The sequence below is a fragment of the Balaenoptera ricei genome, chromosome 9 (assembly GCF_028023285.1).
Source record: "Balaenoptera ricei isolate mBalRic1 chromosome 9, mBalRic1.hap2, whole genome shotgun sequence".
NCBI classification, from domain to species: domain Eukaryota; kingdom Metazoa; phylum Chordata; class Mammalia; order Artiodactyla; family Balaenopteridae; genus Balaenoptera; species Balaenoptera ricei.
The window spans coordinates 114,303,923-114,322,644 of record NC_082647.1 but is presented as its reverse complement, the minus strand read 5'-3'; the positions used below and the strand labels follow the sequence as shown (position 1 = coordinate 114,322,644).

At 49.2% G+C, this 18,722-nt stretch overlaps 1 protein-coding gene across 2 annotated transcripts; it reads left to right on the top strand.

The window, feature by feature from the left end:
* Nucleotides 1-458: 458 nt before the first annotated feature.
* Nucleotides 459-16,781, top strand: C9H7orf57 (chromosome 9 C7orf57 homolog). Of its 2 annotated transcripts, XM_059932919.1 has the most exons (9): nt 459-540; nt 756-924; nt 8,022-8,207; nt 9,934-10,042; nt 10,475-10,631; nt 11,677-11,774; nt 13,264-13,469; nt 14,353-14,367; nt 16,285-16,781. In XM_059932919.1, exons 2-9 carry the CDS (start codon nt 870-872, stop codon nt 16,329-16,331), a joined length of 873 nt encoding a protein of 290 aa, XP_059788902.1. In that variant the 5' UTR covers nt 459-540; nt 756-869; the 3' UTR covers nt 16,332-16,781. The 2 variants fall into 2 exon arrangements, with proteins under 2 accessions (XP_059788902.1, XP_059788904.1); XM_059932921.1 differs by lacking the exon at nt 459-540 and having other exon boundaries at nt 759-924; nt 13,312-13,469.
* Nucleotides 16,782-18,722: the final 1,941 nt, after the last annotated feature.

Genomic DNA, 18,722 nt, shown 5'->3' with positions numbered 1-18,722 from the left:
ACCAGGGAAGCCCTGTCTTCTTTTTCTTAATGCATTAAATGAATGGGAGATTGACAAGAAAATCTCTGTCGAATTTCTTGGACGACTGGGAGGCGAGGGCGCACCAGAATTCTGAGGCCGGCCTCGCCCCCAGAACGCCCCATGCCTCGCCCCGCCAGCAGCGCGGCCTGGCCCAGCACCGAGGCAACGCCCCTGTCAGCAGCGCAGCCACGCCCCCGCCACGCCCTGAGGACTCGCCCGGCCAGCAGCGCGGCCACGCCCAGGCCAGCACTTAGGCCACGCGCTGGCGCTGGGCCGTTGATAGTAGGAGCCCGCGCTCTGCCCCTGGAGCTGATTGGCCGGCTGCGGCCCCTCACACTGCCCCGATTGGCTGCCGCTGCTCCCGCTGCGACCGCCGGTTGGCCCAGGCCGTTGCCCCGGCGACGCGGGTTGTTGTGGTTCCGTGCCGCGCTGGGAGTTTGGGTTTGGTCCCAGCCGCCCGCTGGAACAGAGTGGCCTCGGACGCTGCAGGTGGCAATCACCGAGACCCTAGGCCTGCAGGTGAGCAGAGTCAGACGGCCAGTGGGGTCGGGGCAGGGAGGGGGCCACCCGTCACCCGGGATGGAGGAGCACCGGGCCGGGGGGGGTGTACCTCGGAACCTGCTGTCCCCTGCTGTCTACTCGGCGTGTGTGTGCCCCTGCTGTATACCCTGCCTGGACGTGTCCCTGCTGTATACCCGTGTGGATGTGCCCCTGCTGTATACCCTGCCTGTCAGGCGGAGGAGGACAGACAGAGCAGGAACGGGGACCCGGCCTCTGCAGCTCAGCCCCCGCGTCGGTTCCTGGTTCACCCGAGAACAGAGAACAGCCGGCCCAGCGTGTCTCCCGGCATGAGGAACACGAGCAAGGAGCTGCACGGCGGCACGAGCCGCTATGCTCCCTGCGGTGAGTGACCCGAGGAGAGGAAACCCGCGTTTGCTCTGCGGCTGGACTGGCTCAAACCAGCATCCTGCGTGCGTGTGTGGCGGGGGTGGCCGGGAGGGGACAGGACAACACGGGGTACCCTCAGAGAAAGCTGCACACTGCCCCTATGCCCCAGTGTGGAAGCAAGGCTTGAAGGGTAGCATGGGGGGAAACTAAGCTCCTTAGTTAGTTTGTTTGTTTTTTCCCTTTATTCAACAAAAGAAAGTCAGGCTACCCACTGCTGTTGGAGCTCCTCAGTTTTTGGAGCGATAGCGTCTCTGAAAATTTCTCTGTAACAGTAACCCTGTGTAAGTCTCACAGGGGTCTCCCTGTACGTTGGCTTGGGCACTTTCATTTTCAGCTGCATCCCCATGTATTTCATTGATCACCTATCTCTTGCTCCTAATTTAGACCCCAACCAGGGTAACTATGTCTCCTGCTTTAAGCAGTGGGACACAGGAAACAAGCCTCTGGTGGAGGTTCCCACGGCAGTGGGCTTCTCACTGTGAAGCTGGCAGAAGGGAAGGAGGAAGACCTGGGTGCTGGAGTCTGATTTTGCCTTGGTTTTTACGCTGCCCCATCTCGAGAAGGGCTGGAGAAGGAGGGAGGAGAAGAGAGTCCCAGAGCTCTGCTGGGAAAGGCAGGGTGAGGGCTGGCAGGGGGGCTGCGGGCAGTGGGACCAAGCATGGGCTTCTTCACAGTCTCAACGTGCTTCTTGCCTGGAGCTCTGCTGTGGCCACTATGGTTGGGTCCGTGGCTGTGCTGGGAATGGGGCAGGGGACGGGAGACCTGGGCCCCCGTCTCCACGGTGGGCTCTCAGCCTGGGTCTGACGTCTCAGTGCCTTAGTGTGTGGCCTCCCCATGTGAGCAGCACAGAAGACGGCGACACTTGCCAGGTGCTCTGCTAAACACTGTCACACTAACACTGAACTTCAGAACAACCTGTCGAGGGGTCCTTAGCCCTGGTTTATAGGTGAGGAAGCCGAGGCTCAGAGTTTCAGGAGGCTGCCCTGTTCTCCAAGGCCGCAGTGGCCCAAAGGCAGGGCTCCAGAGCCCCGTGGGATGTGCCCTCAGACACCAGAGAGCTGTGGGGCTGAGTCACCTTGTGATCTCTCTGAGCCTGGCTCCTTATGGATAAAGCAAGCACGCGAGGGGGCAAGGGAGCTCGTAAAGAAATCTACACGGTAGTAAGTGATCTGGTGCCATACAAGTACTGATCATGTTTGAGGACAAGACAGTTCTCGTTCCTTTAACCCTGTGTGTGTGTGTGTGTGTGTGTGTGTGTGTATGTGTGTGTGTGTGTGTGTGTGTGGTGACAGCTGGTTCACAGTGACTCGTGTGCTGGCTCTCTGAGCAGGGCACACAGTGATAAACAGCCAACCAGGTTAGAGCTCAGTGCCCGCCCAAAGCTTCCGGTAATGACAAGTAGAAGCTACTCTGTTCTCTGTGGATTAATTAGTAATCAAAACACAGAGAGGAAAAATCAAGCAAGAACCGAATGCCTTCCCTCTAAAAGAAAATATTTGAGCTGAATACAATCAGATAAGATGGTCCTACCCATCCTCCTAGTTCTTAAATTAATTCTCTGTGAGCTTGGGCACACTTCTTTAAAGCTTTCCCGGGGCAGGGGGTTTCTCCTTTTCAAAACTATAGTGTTTCCACTATACTGTTCATCTAATTACTGTTCTTTAGATATTTAAAAGATTTCCCATGAACATTCATTTTTATGCAGTGAACTAGCTTTAGTTCCAAGTACAGATTGGGCGGCTAACTTTTAGCTCCAGAGGATGGTGGCTTCTTGTTCCTGGGATCCATGTGTGCTTGTGTAAAGGGATCTATTCAGCATCATTTTCCTGTGTTCCTACTGTACCAGTCAGGGTTCTCCATAGCCCAACAAGATGTGTGTGTGTGTGTGTGTGTGTGTGTGTGTGTGTGTGTGTGTGTGTAGAGAGAGAGAGAGGGAGGGAGATTGACTGGGAGACTGATTTATTTTAAGGAATTGGCTCACACAGTTGTGGAGCAGGCAGGTCCAAAATCTGCAGGCCGGAGACCCAGGGAAGGGCTGATGCTGCAGTCCTGAGTCCAGAGGCTGTCTGGGGGCTGAATTCCTTCCTCCTCAGGATACCTCAGTCTTTTCTCCTAAATCCTTGAACTGATGGCATAAGGCCCACCAACGTTAGGGAGACTTACCTGCTTAATCAGAGTCTATTGATTTGACCGTTAATCTCCTCTAAAAAGCACCTTCACAGTAACATGCCAGACTAAACATCTGGGAACTGTGGCCTAGCTAAGGCGACACATAAAATTACCCATCACACCTGCCAGGAGCCAGTCCTATGTTAGACCCTGAACGCCATGCTTTTTTTTTTTTTTTGGCCACGACACACAGCTTGTGGGATTTTAGTTCCCCGACCAGGGATCGAACCTGGGCCCTCATCAATGAGAGTTCAGAGTCCTAACCACTGGACTGCCAGGGAATTCCCTGAACGCCATGCATTTTTGACAGCTGGTTCCAGTAAGCTCTTAAATGCAAGAGTTACTTGTGCTATGATAGTGGCATCTTTCTTATTTCACACTTCTGGATTTTGTGTCCAAAGCTTTCAATCAGCGGTGATATTTGTTCTTATATTTGGACATGCGGTTAATCAGTTTCTGACGCAAAGTGTCACCAGAACACCAAGAGCCCGAGTGTCCTAGGGTCTTCCCTCTGTGGAGGCATAAGTGGGCCTGATCACTACAGGTCCCTGGGCTTCTGCCCACACCTCTCGCTCCTGGCAGGGACCCTCACAGGTGGTCACAAAGCAGCCTGCAGGGCTGTGTCTTGGGTGCCCACTGAGGGGGCCTCAGGGCTCTGACAAGGCCGGTTCAGCTCACCCCCCGTGGCCACTCTGGGTGGGGCGGGGGGTTCAGATCGATGGGGAGGGAGGGCAGGGAGCAAGCTGGCCTTCATTCACCGCCCCCCCCGTTTGTCCTCCCACCCTCCTCTTCACGGGACCCTGTCCCCTAGAAATCCCACACCTTTTATCTACACTCACCGCGCTTCACCCTTGTGGGACCAGACTTGATGTTTCCACGGAAGCCACACGCAGCCCACCCCTGCCAATCTGCGGCCCGAGATGCTTCCCACAGCATGAGGATGCCCGGGACAAAGCCCCCCCCGCCGCCCCGCCCCGTTCAGCCACCCTCCTGAGTGCTGCTCCCCTTTCCTGTCTGACGACTCAGGATGTCCCACTTTGGCCTCAAGCAAAAGGAAAGCGGGGTGGGGTTCAGATGACATTGTTTGCCGGTGAAGCCTCCCCAATGACGGCACTCAGTCCTGCATCTTCCTGCTCCTGTCAAATTAGCAAACCTGTTCAGTAAGGCTCTGTCTGTGTTTGTTTGTTTGTTCTTCCAATTGGAGTATAGTTGATCCACAATGTGTTAGTTTCTGGTGTACAGCAAAGTGATTCACTTATACATATATATCTATTCTTTTTCATATTCTTTTCCATTATAGGTAGATATTGAGTAGTATTCCCTGTGCTATACAGTAGGTCCTTATAGATTATCTATTTTATATATAGTAATGTGTATATGTGAATCTCAGCCTCCTAATTTATCCCTCCCACCCACCTTTCCTCTTTGGTAACCATAAGTTTGTTTTCTATGTTTGTGAGTCTATTTCTGTTTTGTAAATAAGCTCATTTGTATCATTTTTTTTAGATTCCACATACAAGTGATATATGTGGTATTTGTCTTTCTCTGACTCTGACTTACTTCACTTAGTATGATAATCTCTAGGTCCATCCATGTTGCTGCAAATGACATTATTTCATTCTTTTTTATGGCTGAGTAGTATTCCATTGTATATATGTAGCACATCTTCTTTAGCCATTCATCTGTTGATGGACATTTAGGTTGCTTCCATGTCCTGGCTATTGTAAATAGTGCTGCTTATGAACATAGGGGTGCATGTATCTTTTTGAATTAGAGCTTTCATCTTTTCCAGATATATACCCAAGAGTGGGATTGCAGGATCATATGGTAGCTCTATTTTAATTCTTTTAAGGAAACTCCATAGTGTTCTCCATAGTGGCTACACCAATATACATTCCCACCAACAGTGTAGGAGGGTTCCCTTTTCTCCACACCCTCTCCAGCATTTATTATTTTTTAAATTAATTAATTAATTTTTGGCTGCGTTGGGCCTTTGTTGTTGTGCATGGGCTTTCTCTAGTTGCGGTGAGCAGAGGCTACTCTTCGTTGTTGTGTGTGGGCTTCTCATTGCAGTGGCTTCTCTTGTTGCGGAGCACGGCTTCAGTAGTTGTGGCACGAGGGCTCAGTAGTTGTGGCTTGTGGGCTCTAGGGCACAGGCTCAATAGTTGTGGAACTTGGGCTTAGTTGTGGGATCTTCCTGGACCAGGGCTCGAACCTGTGTCCCCTGCACTGGCAGGTGGATTCTTAACCACTGCACCACGAGGGCAGCCCCCAGCATTTATTATTTGTAGACTTTTTGATGATGGCTATTCTGACTGTTGTGAGGTGATACCTCATTGTAGTTTTGATTTGCATTTCTCTAATAATTAGTGATGTTGAGCATCTTTTCATTTGCCTATTGGCCACCTGTATGTCTTCTAAATGTTTATTAAACCTAAATGTTTATTTAGGTTTTCTGCCCATTTTTTGATTGGATTGTTTAATTTTTTGTTATTGAGTTGTATGAGCTGTTTGTATATTTTGGACATTAAGCCCCAGTCCATCACATAGTTTGCAAATATTTTCTCCCAGTCCATAGGTTGTCTTTTTGTTTTGCTTAGATTTCCTTTTCTATGCAAAAGCTTATAAGTTTGATTAGGTCCCGCTTGTTTGTTTTTGCTTTTATTTCTATTGCCTTGGGAGACTGACCTAAGAAAATGCTGCTACGATTTATGTCAGAGAATGTTTTGCCTATGTTCTCTTCTAGGAGTTTTATGGCGTCATGTCTTATATTTAAGTCTTTAAGCCATTTTGAGTTTATTTTTGTGTGTGAGAGAGGGAGTGTTCTAACTTCATTGATTTACATGTGGCTGTCCAACTTTCCCAACACCACTTGCTGAAGAGACTGTCTTTTCCTCACTGTATATTCTTGCCTCCTTTGTCACAGATTAATTGACCCTAGGTGTGTGGGTTTATTTCTGGGCTCTTTATTCTGTTCCATTGATCTGTAGGTCTGTTTTTGTGCCAATACCACACTGTTTTGATTACTGTAGCTTTGTAGTTTTGTCTGAAGTCTGGAACAGCTATGTCTCCAGCTTTTTCTTTTTCCTCAGGATTGCTTTGGCAATTCTGGGTCTTTTGTGGTCCCATATAAATTTTAGGATTATTTGTTCTAGTTCTGTGAAAAATGTCATGGGTAATTTGATAGACATCATGTTAAAGCTGTAGATTGCTTTGGGTAGTATGGCCATTTTAACAATACAGTAAGTCCCCTACATACAAACAAGTTCCGTTCTGAGAGTGCATTCGTAAGTCCAATTTGTTCGTAAGTCCAACAAAGTTCGCCTACGTACCCAGCTAACACAATCGGCTATATAGTACTGTACTGTAATAGGTTTATAATACTTTTCACACAAATAATACATAAAAAACAAACACAAAAAATAAAGAAAATATTTTAAATCATACAGTACAGTACCTTGAAAAGTACAGTACAACAGCTGGCATCCAGGGGCTGGCATCGAGTGAACAGGCAAGAAGAGTTACTGACTGGAGGAGGGAGACGAGGTGAGAGATGGTAGAGCTGAAGGATCATCAGCAATAGGAGTTGGAGGGCAAGCTGCAGTTTCACTCACGCCTGATGTTGATGGCACAGGTTCTGGTTCCTTGCTGGAACCAGATGCATGTTCACGTCTTTGAAAGTTTGCAACTTAAAGGTTTGTATGTAGGGGACTTACTGTAATAATTCTTCCAACCCAAGAGCATGGGATATCTTTCCATTTCTTTGAATCATCTTCAGTTTCCTTTATCAATGTTTTATAGTTCTCAGCATATAAGTCTTTTGCCTCCTTGGTCAGGTTTATTCCTAAGTAATTTTTTTTCTTTTTGATGCAATTTTAAAAGGGATTTTTTTTTTTTTTTACTTTCCCTTTCTGATATTTCATTGTTAGTGTAAAGAAATGCAACAGATTTCTGTAATCTTGTATCCTGCTACCTGGTTGAATTCATTTATCAGTTCTAGTAGTTTTTGTGTGGAGTCTTTAGGGTTTTCTATATAGAGTATCATGTCATCTGCATATAATGACAATTTTACCTCTTCCCTACCAATTTGAAAACTTTTTATTTCTTTTTCTTGTCTTGTTGCTGTGGCTAGGACTTCTAATACTATGTTAACTAGAAGTGGTGAGAGTGGGCATCCTTGTTTTGTTCCAGATTTTAGTGGGAAGGCTTTCAGCTTTTTACCATTGAGTATTATGCTGGCTGTGGGTTTGTCATAAATAGCTTTTATTATGTTGAGATATGGTCCCTCTGTGCCCACTTTGGTAAGAGTTTTTATCATGATATCTCAGTGTTTTTAAGGTTCTAAGTTGATCAAATCTTGGCTAACATTTGGTCACATAGTCCAGAGACTTGCCCACATTTTAAGTGATTTGGGATCTTTCAGGAATGTGTACTCCCAGAAATGCAGTCTAATCCCAATTCCAATGGAGGATTGAAGGAGAAGAGAGAGAGAGCTGCACACGTAGGGGATTTGGATACCTCACTGGGAGGTGAAAAACCCCAGGGAAGGGCTCTGCTCTCACTGCTTTGGGACAGAGGAACAGCCAGTAGCAGAGAGGCCAGCAGGCCTCCTAGAAGGTGCTTGTCATCAGCTGGGTGCCGTGGCTGCTGCTTGTGGCCTTTAGGGACTGTTAGCTACACGACTGGCAGGGTTATGCCTCAGGTAACAGGTGTTTACAAGAGGGCAGTTTCACCTGTGCTGGTGCCCCATGTTGATGTCCTCTGCTGGTGTCCTGGGAGGGTGAGACGCCCTCCCTGGTGTAGTTGTCTTCTGGGCAGTGGACCAAAGCAGCCTGGATTCCGTAAGTAATGACCTGACTGACCCTTGGCCTCCTCTTCCCTAGATTGGTATTACCACCTTCCTGTGAAGCGGTCTGAGAAAGCTATGGATGCCCCACCAGCGTCCCAGATCCCAGGCCTCAGTGACCTGAGGGAAGCCCCCAGTGGGCACACGCTCAGGGAACGAAGGTACTGGGTGAAGGACACGGACTCAGAGTACGTGAAGCTGGCAAAGCAAGGCGGCCAGCCCGGTGAGCACCGCAGGCTTGTGCTTTGTGGCGGGAGTGACACGGTCGTCTGGTCATTGTGTCTTCCCTGTAAAAATATGTGAAGTGTATGAGCTTTGCCCAAGGCCGTAGGAAGTCCAGGTCAATGGATACAGTTCAGGGTGCAGACTCTTCAGGGGCGTGCTGCCGTTTATGGGAAAGACCCACTAGGCTGTGAGTTCACCGAATTGGGATTTTCCTTCCGAGCGACACCCCTGCGGTGACTCCCGTGCCACCTCCCTGTCTAACTGCAGTCTCTGTCTCTGCACTGCAGTCGCCGAGCTCCGGGCCACCCCGTCCCCAGTCGCCTGTGAAGCATCTTTGTTCCTGTTGCTCTGCCTCATCGTCCCTCATCCTGTGTATTAGTATCTTCTTGATGATGGAGGCCAGGGATGAGTGTCCATGGTGATGCTGACGAACATCACACTTGTAACCATGATGTAACCGAGAAAGGCCTGCTCAGCTGTGCTAATTAAAGCTGCTGGTCAAGCTAGGAGTCACGTCTATCTAGCACGCCTTCTGGCTGGCCTTTGTGGTGAACGAGCCTGAGAAACGCTGACCCTTCTCTCTCTCTTTCTGACCCCTGCTCCTGCTGTGGAGATTGTCACGGGGAGAGTGGGCGACATGGCAGAGGGCAGCACCTGGCTTTAATGGTCAAAAGCCCGGAACAGACCATGTGACTCACTGCGTGTAAAGCATAGAAAGTGCGCCACCTCCCCTCTCCCCAGCCACCAGTTAAAAGGACATTAGTGCGACAGCTGGCAGAATCTGAACAAGATCTGTAAACTGGCTAAAAGGATTGCATCACACTAATTTCCTGATTTTGATCACTACACTGTGATTATGTCATAACTGTCTCTCGAAGCCTCCCAAAGGGTTCCCCAAACAGCAATGACAGTGACAGTACTAACGGGGGGGGGGGTGGGGGGGGAGAGAGAGAGAGAGCAATAAAGCAAATGGGAAACGAATCGCAGCATTTGAGGAATCTGGGTGAAGGGTTTAGGGGAATTCATACCATTTTTTGGACCTTTTGTCTAAGTCTGAAATACATAAAAACGAAAAGTTCAAAAAATAAAAAAGTTAAACATGTCTTGCTAATAGTAAGAACAGTCGATGCTGGCCGTCCCTCCCGCTTCCGCGCCTGACTGACCCCTGCCTGGGAAGAGCCCTCAAGCCGGGGGAGGGGGACGAAGACCTGGCAGCAAGTGGGGGAGTCGGGAGCTGGAGCCCGAGCGAGTCTCTGACCCTCTCAGCCTGGCTCCAAGGGGGGCACCGGTTAACACTCCCCCTGCCCCCAGGATTTAGAGGGGCCGGTGCCCCGCTTCCCACCGGAAACCCGGAGGGGGCGGCTCACCCCAGAACTGCCGCGTGGGGGGTGGAGAACAGACTGTCCTGGGCAGAGAGAGGAGCCAGGGCGCAGCCCCCCGGGGGGCCCGAGGAGTTTTGTCCCCGCAGATACCGCCCTGGAGCAAGGACCCCTCCCCCTCCCCCCAGAGACAGGGAGGCGGTGGCCGGCGGCGGGGTAGGGGTGCAGGAGGGATGTCCTCTGGGCACCAGGCAGCAAGAGCACTGGCGGGAGAGGACCGGGGACACCCCGGCGTGCTGCCCCCCGGCCCAGTGGAGCCCAGGAGGAGAGCCGGTCCCCTCGTCGCTGCGACCTGCCCGCTGGTAATGCGCAGGCCGCTCACAGCCGTGTCTTTTTGGCCTCGAGATCTGTTGAAGCACTTTGCCCCCGGCACCACGAAGGGCTCCCCCGTGGCCTACTCCTTGCCAGACTGGTACGTCCACCACAGCCAGCCGCCGACGGCCGACCGGAGGCAGTGAGTATCCCGAGCCCCGCGTTGCGGCCCCGCCCAGGCCTGCGTCCCCAGCCTCTGACCTCCGCGCCCGGCCTCTCCGCCCGCCGCCTCCTTGCAGCCCACTGTCTCCGGGAGGCTGGGCGCCCTCTTCTGTCCCGTCCTTGCTGGGAGTCCGCTGGTTGCCCAGCTTCTCCCCTGCGCTGCATCCCGGAGGGCCCCTCCCTCTCCCCTCCCCTCCCCTCCCTCTCCCCCTCCCCCTATGCTAAGGGCCTAGACTTTATCCTAGCAGAACGAGGAGCCGAGAACATGAGGGGGGTGGAGTGGGTGGGGACTGGTGAAGGTCAGAGCTGGGTGCTGGGGTGGGGGGGGGGAGAGGGAAGGAGGGAGGCAGGGAGGGGAGGTCAGGAGGTGGCCCTAAGCCGCGGGCCTGGGCTCCTCTGTCCGTTTCTGCAGGGTCCCCGCTGTGTCCATACCGGATTACATGGTTTATGAAGAGTCTAACCCCGATCACGTCAGTGGCAACTATGAGTCCAGAAGGGGGCCCTTCGACTTTGACATGAAGTCGGTTTGGCAAAGAGAGGCCGAGGAACTGGAAAAGGAGAAAAAAAAGGTGACTGGAGCCCCAATAGATGGCATGGCTTTGCTTGCCGCCGGGAGCACGCCCGGCGATGTGCTTGTTGGCAGGGTGTGTCTCATGGCCCCGAGGTCTGCATTTTAATTTCGATCTGCTCAAAGGCCAGAGGTCACGGGAAATTAGCTTCCTTCTTCTCCTTATGAATTCGACCTTCGAGGTAAGATTGCCTTTTACTGAGTGAGTTTTAACGAGCTGACACTCATCTTGGGGAAAGTTGGCCGTCACTTCTCATCTGCCCGGATAGAAAGGACATTATCCAGTTTCTGAACAAGCCCATTCTGTTTAAGGGTTTAAGTTAAAGTTCCCCGTAATACTCTGTACGGGCAAGAAGGGAAGAGGAGATGCTGCTTCTCTTCTGTGCAAACCCTGGGTATTTGTATTTGACCTTGAAGGAGCACCGACGGCAAGGCAACACACTTTCAAGGCATTTCTGTTTCAAAGGCACCCTGTGAAGGCCATCTCGGGTCAGTGGCTTCCTGGTGGCGGTGTCTCGGTTCACGGGACTGGCGTGAATCCTGGGACGTGGGGGTCTGTGGGTGAACTGGAGACGTTCACGGTAAAACCGGCAGCGGGTCCTGACGATGAGCAAGCCTGGCCGCCCTTCCCCCGCACGGCAGGGGAGCGGCCTTGCTGGCTGGCAGTTTCCTTGCCTGACCCCAGCCCGCTTCGCACTGTCTGCTAGGAAGAGAAGCCCTGGAAGTTTATTCCGGGGCTCGGAGAGTTGACCACTGTGCACAGTGTCAGCTGCGTGCAGCAGGCCGGCTGTCTGCCCTCAAGACACCCTGTCCCAGCCCTGAGCCTGGCTCTGGGGGGTTGGCATGTTCAGTGAACGGGCTGCTCCTGGCGACCCTTCCCAGCAATACATAGAGGCTTCAGGTGCTAACCAGGGCCACGGTGCCCATGCCCTATAAAAGGCTGGACGCTGTACTGTCGCCAAACCATTGACAGGGCCATGCAGCGGCTGAGAAAGTGCAGGGAGCAAACCCTTCTAAGTCAGGGTTTCGTGTGTCTCTCTGTACAGGTGAGGCTACCAGCCATCAAGTCCAAGTATCCGAGCAAAGCCGGGACCCCGCTTGGCCCCAAAGACCCTGCAGGAAGCAAACTGTCCTTTCCCCCCATGTAAGTGCACGGGCTGCGTCAGCATGGTCTGGATTCGGTTTGGGTTTGGTCTTTCGTCCAAGTGACAACAGTGACAACCATGGCTCCAATACACGATGCTGATGCCGGCCTAACAGTATTCGCTTCCCAGCAGCAGGTTGTGGTGATGTGACTTCAGTGGCACAACTTCCCACGGCCTGGCCCTGTCTACTGGCCTCCTCTTCCATTTTCCCTTCCCTCCGGATGCCCATCCCCCCGGGCCCCTGTGGGCCCCATCCTCCCCCTCCCTGAGCACTGAGCTGAGCTCTCTCCTCTGTCAGCCTGTGTCACCCAAGCTCGCCCTATAAACTTGGGGCCACATGTATGTGCTGCTCAGTCCTGACGTTTTCTGTCCCCAAGGCCTGGACCCTGGTGTCTGCGCCTAGTGAGCCCTTGGCTCTGCATTCAGCTGGAACATCTGTCAGGCGCCCTGACACTTTATTACTCGCCCAGCTGGAGAGGGGGTCCCTGAGGCCTTCTGTTTCTCTTCCCTTCCCCAGAATCCCACTGTAGTGCTAGAATTAATGCCGTTAATTGTCTGACTAATTCTTACAATTGCTTCTCCTCTAGTGGGGCTGGGGGAGGAGCAATAAATCAGTTACATTATGTGTGACAAATGCCATGAAAGCACCACACTCAGACTGCTAGGGCAAAAAAATTATATCTATCTATTGTCCATCTATCTATCTATCTATCTATATCTGTATACATCTATGTCTTTCTATCTATATCCATCTATATTTCTATATCTACCTATCTCTCTACCTATACATACATATATATATATATATAGATATATATAGATAGAGAGAGAGAGAGAGAGAGAGAGAGAGAGAGAGAGACAGGGAGAGAGCGCCAGCCCGCCAGAGCCATTAGGAAGACCCTTGACAACAGAGTGATTTATTTACAAGTAAGAAACCCGAGGCTCTCGGAGGGCACAGGTGATATGCATCACCTGTTTTACATCCGATCTCCCCACCTCTCCTAATGGAGGTTATGATAAGGTCTGCAAAGATGTAAATGACAGAGAGAAGACAGAGGTGTGTAAAGAAGCAGCAGATAATCTTTAACGTGAACAGGGAAGAACTAATTAAGAAAGTACCAATTTGTTTGAAAGTGGTAGAGTCTGAGTCACTCATCCCTCCCCAGGGAAGGGGCGGTTCTTTCAGAAGAAGGCATCCCTGGGAAATGCTGGAATTCTTCTTCTTCTCATTGGCTGTTCTGAAGAAAGGTTTTGGAAACTGAACTAAGTATGCGCTCACTGTGTACAAGGATGCTTGGAGGTTACTTCCTTATGCTTAAAAGTGGAGAGAGATTGAGAAAGAGAGATAAGAGGGAGAGAGGGAGAAGCATCTCTGTTGTGTATTCAGGGACAGTAACGCATCTAATTTACCATCAGTATGTTCGCTGAGAACGCTTCTGGATTATCCTTCACCTTTGTACTTAAGTACTTAATTTTTCTCTTTTTGAGGCCTGGTCAAAAAACCAGTTCACCCACAAACTTTTCCAAACTTATTAGCAATGGATATAAGGCTGAGTGGTTACAGCAGCGAGCAGACCCAGACAAGAGGACCCCGCAGACATCCAGGGCCTCTGCTTCGTCTCCGTCCCAGTCTCCGCGGGACGCCGAGCTGCCCCCAGACCCAGAGGCTCCGGAAGGCGCCAAGGAAGGCCCAGGTGAAGTGCACGGCCCCTGAGACCCCTTGTCTCATTACCTGTATCATAATGAGTGATCTAAAAACCACATAAAAAACCTACAGAGATATTGAGGTTACAGATACACATGAGGATAATATATATTGTGCTTCTTTCCTCTTTATTCAGATGAATAGCAAAAGTCATTATTTCTGTGGCTTTACATTTTCTTTTAGTTGTCAAAAATTCTGATGCTTTATGTGTTGTACCACACACATAATATCAGTTTTAGCCTCCTGGGTCCAAAAGATTCTGACCCCTGCAATGCTTGGTCCTCTCTGAGGCAGCTTCAGATAAAGCCCCAGTTCTTGAAAAGAACTCGCAGTTCAAGCTTGAATTTGTTCCATTATCAGCATTTCTTAAACTTTGTCATTAAACTTTGAATAGCTTAGACATTTCCCTGAAATTAGCTGTTCAAAAAACTTTATTAGTTTGATTTTTAACAATCACTGTCACAGGGACAATTAGTCTTATTTTGGGCGACGTCCATCTTAAGGTCTATCGAGTATGATGTTTAGTTTCTGTAGCTCTAGAACCTATTGACCATTTGCCTTTAGGAAACTTACTTTCACTCTGAGGCTTCATTTCTCTGATTAAGGAGGAAGGAGCTGTGTTGTGTCTCTTCAAGCATCTCAAATGTTTTATGTGATCTTTTGTAAACGTGAGCTCTGCCTGTCTTCCAGGCCGGTGGGCACCATGCTGGCCTGGCCAGTGTCTTAATGATACCCTCTCTCCACTGTCACTATGATGCCATTTTAAGTCATACAAACTTTTACTAATTTTTAAGGAATTATTGAGAGTAATTCTTTTAAAATTTGCCTCTTTTATTAAATTGAATAACTAATGCACTTGTCTTTTATTACAGAGTCTTCTTCTCCAAGTGAGTATTTATAGAGAAACTGACCTGCATCCAAGTATAAAAAGTGTCTCAGACACAAAAACAATTGATGGACATAGTTCTTCAATCTGAAGGTGATGCATCTCAGAAGGCTCTGAGGTCCCTCTCCAAACCACCCGTGTTCTAACTACAAAAGCTGGTGACATCTATGCCTTTAAAAAGTCAGAGTTCTAGGACTTCCCTGGCGGTCCAGTGGTTAAGACTCCGTGCTTCCATTGCAGGGGGCACGAGTTCCATCCCTGGTCGGGGAACTAAGATCCTGTATGCTGCGCAGAGGGGCCAAAAAGAATAAAAAAAAAAAAGTCAGACTTCTAGAAACACAGTTTGGGGACAGCAAAAGAAGGACCACTTACATTATTACAACAGAATTATTCTTTTATGCATATCACACGAGATAAAGCATATTTCAATTTACTTCAGAGGCATACATTTTATTAGACACTACGTGAGAAATGTGGGTTTAAATAATGGTAAAGAAGTGAAAGGCCAGGAGAGGCCTCTAATTTAAATACAGATGCCCCTATATACACTAGTAAACGTAAAATAGATAGCTAGTGGGAAGCAGCCGCATAGCACAGGGAGATCAGCTCAGTGCTTTGTGACCACCTAGAGGGGTGGGATAGGGAGGGAGGGTGGGAGGGAGGGAGATGCAAGAGGGAGGAGATATGGGGACATATGTATAACTGATTCAGTTTGTTATAAAGCAGAAACTGACACACCATTGTAAAGAAATTATACTCTAATAAAGATGTTAATAAATACATACATACATACATACAGATGCCCCAGGCACAGAGGCCCACCTGCACAGGGTCTCTGAGGGTTTTTAGTATTGTTTTTCTGCATGGTCTTAAATAGATAGAATTTTCCTCACCACCACCAAAATATCTGATCTGGTCAAGGAACTGTCGTTGGACATTAAGGTGATACACTTACTACTGGGAAATGAATCATTGCAGTGCTATATAATCCACGTGTTTAAATTAGCAGCAAGACCCTCTTAATCTCAGAGGAAATTTTTAACAGTTCAAAATTAGCGGAAGACCAAGTAGGCTTGGTAAAGCCCCTGTAACCGGGAAGAATCACCGCTTGGCTGAGCAGACCTGCCTCTGCGCATTTTCTGGGTCGCCGAGGCGTCACTGCCCAGGTGTCGACCCGCCCCCCACAGAACTTCAGATCCGGACGGGCGGCGTGCTGGGGCTGCCCTCGGCCACTCGTTGCCCTCTGTCTCCTGTGCCTCCTCCTCCTGTCCATCCTGGCTTTTAACGTGATGAACAGCAATCGCCCACCCGGAGCTTGCCTTTTCCTTACACGGAACCACGCCCCGAGCCGGCCGCTGCAACTGTCTGGACCTCATCAAGGCTTCTTTAGTGTGTTTTCCCTCCACCTGTCACAGGATTATCATTTTTCACTGCAATTTTTGCAGCCGCTCGAGGTGTTTCTGACACGCCAGATAGCTAGCTGGCCTTTAGATGAGTGGCACCGTTGACGCAGGTGCGCAGGGTGCGGTGTCGGGGTGCACGGTGGGGGCCGGGCAGCATCCCCTGGGGCCGCAACAGCCCGGTGGAGCTGGGCCGCCCCCCTGCCCAGGCCGCTCCCCCCTGCGCGTTCAGCTCCGCCCTCCTGTGTCCGCAGAACCTTCTCGGCACGTGCAGGCTTGACTCAGCGATCACCAGCCGCCTGCAGGTTGGAGGCTGATGTTTCCGACGTGTGATTTGTGGCTGCGGGTAGGACCGTGCGCTAGATTTTTATGTAGACTTCAGTAATAATCCTTATAAATAGGTGCAGAGGTACACGTTTTCTTTTAGTTAAAATTAATAGGTTCAATTTTCAAATTTATAAAACGCGCCATCTTTTGTCTCTTTGCCCTTAAAGTCTTATCTTTATTTTGCATTGCAGGTCCAGTAGCACCTCCATCCGCCTCAGCGGCCGCGGAGCGCAGATAAACCCCGCTGTGATGTGCAGCTGGGACCTGTGTAACAGCTATAGTTACAAGGCTCCTGTTACAGTTTATTAACATAGATTCTCACGAAATGATCCATCTTAGAACAGATTTGACGTCGCTGCTGCATAGATGGTGCCAGTGTTGGGTTTTGTTTCTTGCATCCCTCTGGGACGCCAGGCGCGTGGCCTTTGCGCCGCTGCGCCTCTCTGGCCTGGGAAGTCCCAGGGTCTGGGAACCGGCCACTTCCTTCCCACCCTCGGCCGACGTCACCACCTGCCGTGTGAGCCTCTACTGGCACCACTTCTGTTGAAATCGACGGTTTAGACTCTTGACTGGAAATGACTCACCCACAAGCTTTTTCACTATTTGGTCCTGTAATCTTTGTAGGAATAATTTTTCTGTTACAAAAAAGTATTTAATTCCAGAATATTGTGATATAGTTTATATTAAGAAACAGATTAATTTATTATGCCTTGAAATTTTAAACATTTAGTGTGAAAACATTGTAGGATTTGCTAGTTTTAAATGTTTGAAAATATTTTTGGCATAAACTGAAATCCATAATAGTGAACATTTATTATTTTGTATTAAGTAAAAATATGTTTAATTTAAATATTTAATTTAGTAGTCTTAACAAAAATGTTTTACTGCTCAGACAATTCTCTCAGTTTATAAATTTCATTACTATTTATATGTAAGTAATTAGCATAAAAATGTAGTTTTATATTTTGTACATTTAATTCACTCATAAAATAATAACATTCTGCTGGAAGATTTTCAGAGAGCCAAGTAAGTTCAGAGATGTTTTAGCTTCTTTCCCAGAATAAACTTATCATGCATTTGCTCACCTAAAATCTAAACGTTTCCAATTAATTATTTAAACGATATACTGCATTGAACGCATGGATGCGTGTGGTTGTGTAACTACACAGCTCAGAGGACGTGAGTGGCACGTGCGGTGAAGGAAGGGAAAGAGTCTGCTCTAGAGGAAGGTGCCGACTGTCCCTGGTTTCTCCCCTCCCCCTTCCTTCCTCCACTTCAATCCCTACCTCATTCTCAACCCATCCCCCCCAAGAAGAAAACATCAGGAACAGGTATCAGTAGCTTAAGACTCTTCGATCCATTTTGAGGATATTAGAGTAGCAGAAACCCGTGGTTTTAGGGAGAGGACAGAGTTTGGGGCAGGGACCTGTGACCAGATCTTGGCTCCACGCAGGGCAGCTGGGGTCTGTTATTGAAAAGCCAGTCGTGCAGTTAACTTTCTGCTTGGTAATAGAAAACAAACGTTATGAAAATGGAAGATTTGCACATTCCATCTAATTGTTCTGAAGTAAAGCACTTTTGCCAAAAGATAAAAAATATAGCTAGATCATACTAAGTATAAATTGTCAGTTAAAACCAGCAGGAAAAGTGTTTAATGAAATAGTACTGTCACACATATGTGCGTGCATGCACACTCACACACACCCTTCCAGTGTCCTGATGTTTCTGTGACAGGCATCTGGCAACCTCAGCTCACCACAGCCCAGCTCACAGAGCTTAGCTCTGAGCCTTGGTTTCCTCCTTTATCAAAAGGAGATACTTCCGGGACTTCCCTGGCGGTCCAGTGGTTAAGACTCTGCGCTTCCAATGCAGGGGGCACGGATTCCAGCCCCAACGGGCCATCCCACAAGCCATGTAGCGCAGCCACTAAATACATACATAAATACATAAAGAAAAAGGAGATACTTCCTATCCAAGGGCTCTCATGAAGATTAATCAAAATAAGTTTCAACAAGGTTCCTGACACAATATCTGACACTGTACTCAATCATCCTCTCAGCTTTCAGAAATCTAATGTTCAATTTGGTGGTCAACTTGCCCATGAAGGGAGGCCCAGATACACGTAGGAAAGCCAGCATCCCTGGAGAAAGCTGGGATTCTAACCCCTGTTAACTGATGTAGTACAGAGCCTGAGATCTGCCTGAAATGGGCCCAGAGGTCACGCTCTATGAAAAGTAAAGCAGAAGTTAGTGGAAGAGAGGAAAGACAAGAGAGAATAGCTTCAAGGAGGAGAATGCAGAGCAGTGCAATAACAAGTAAGGCAGCATGGAAAGAAAGTGGAAATAAATGTCAGGAATTAGAGCAGATATGATGATGGAAGAGAATGAGCTACTTTGCACCCTACAATGGGCTTAACTCGAGCCCTAACCCTAACATCTTCAAAAATTGGCCAGATTGTACATTAAAAAGCAGCAGAGGGGCTTCCTGGTGGCTCAGTGGTTACGAATCTGCTTGACAATGCAAGGGACAAGGGTTCGAGCCCTGGTCCAGGAAGATCCCACATGCCGCGGAGCAACAAAGCCCGTGCGCCACAACTACCGAGCCTGTACTCTATAGCCTGCGAGCCACA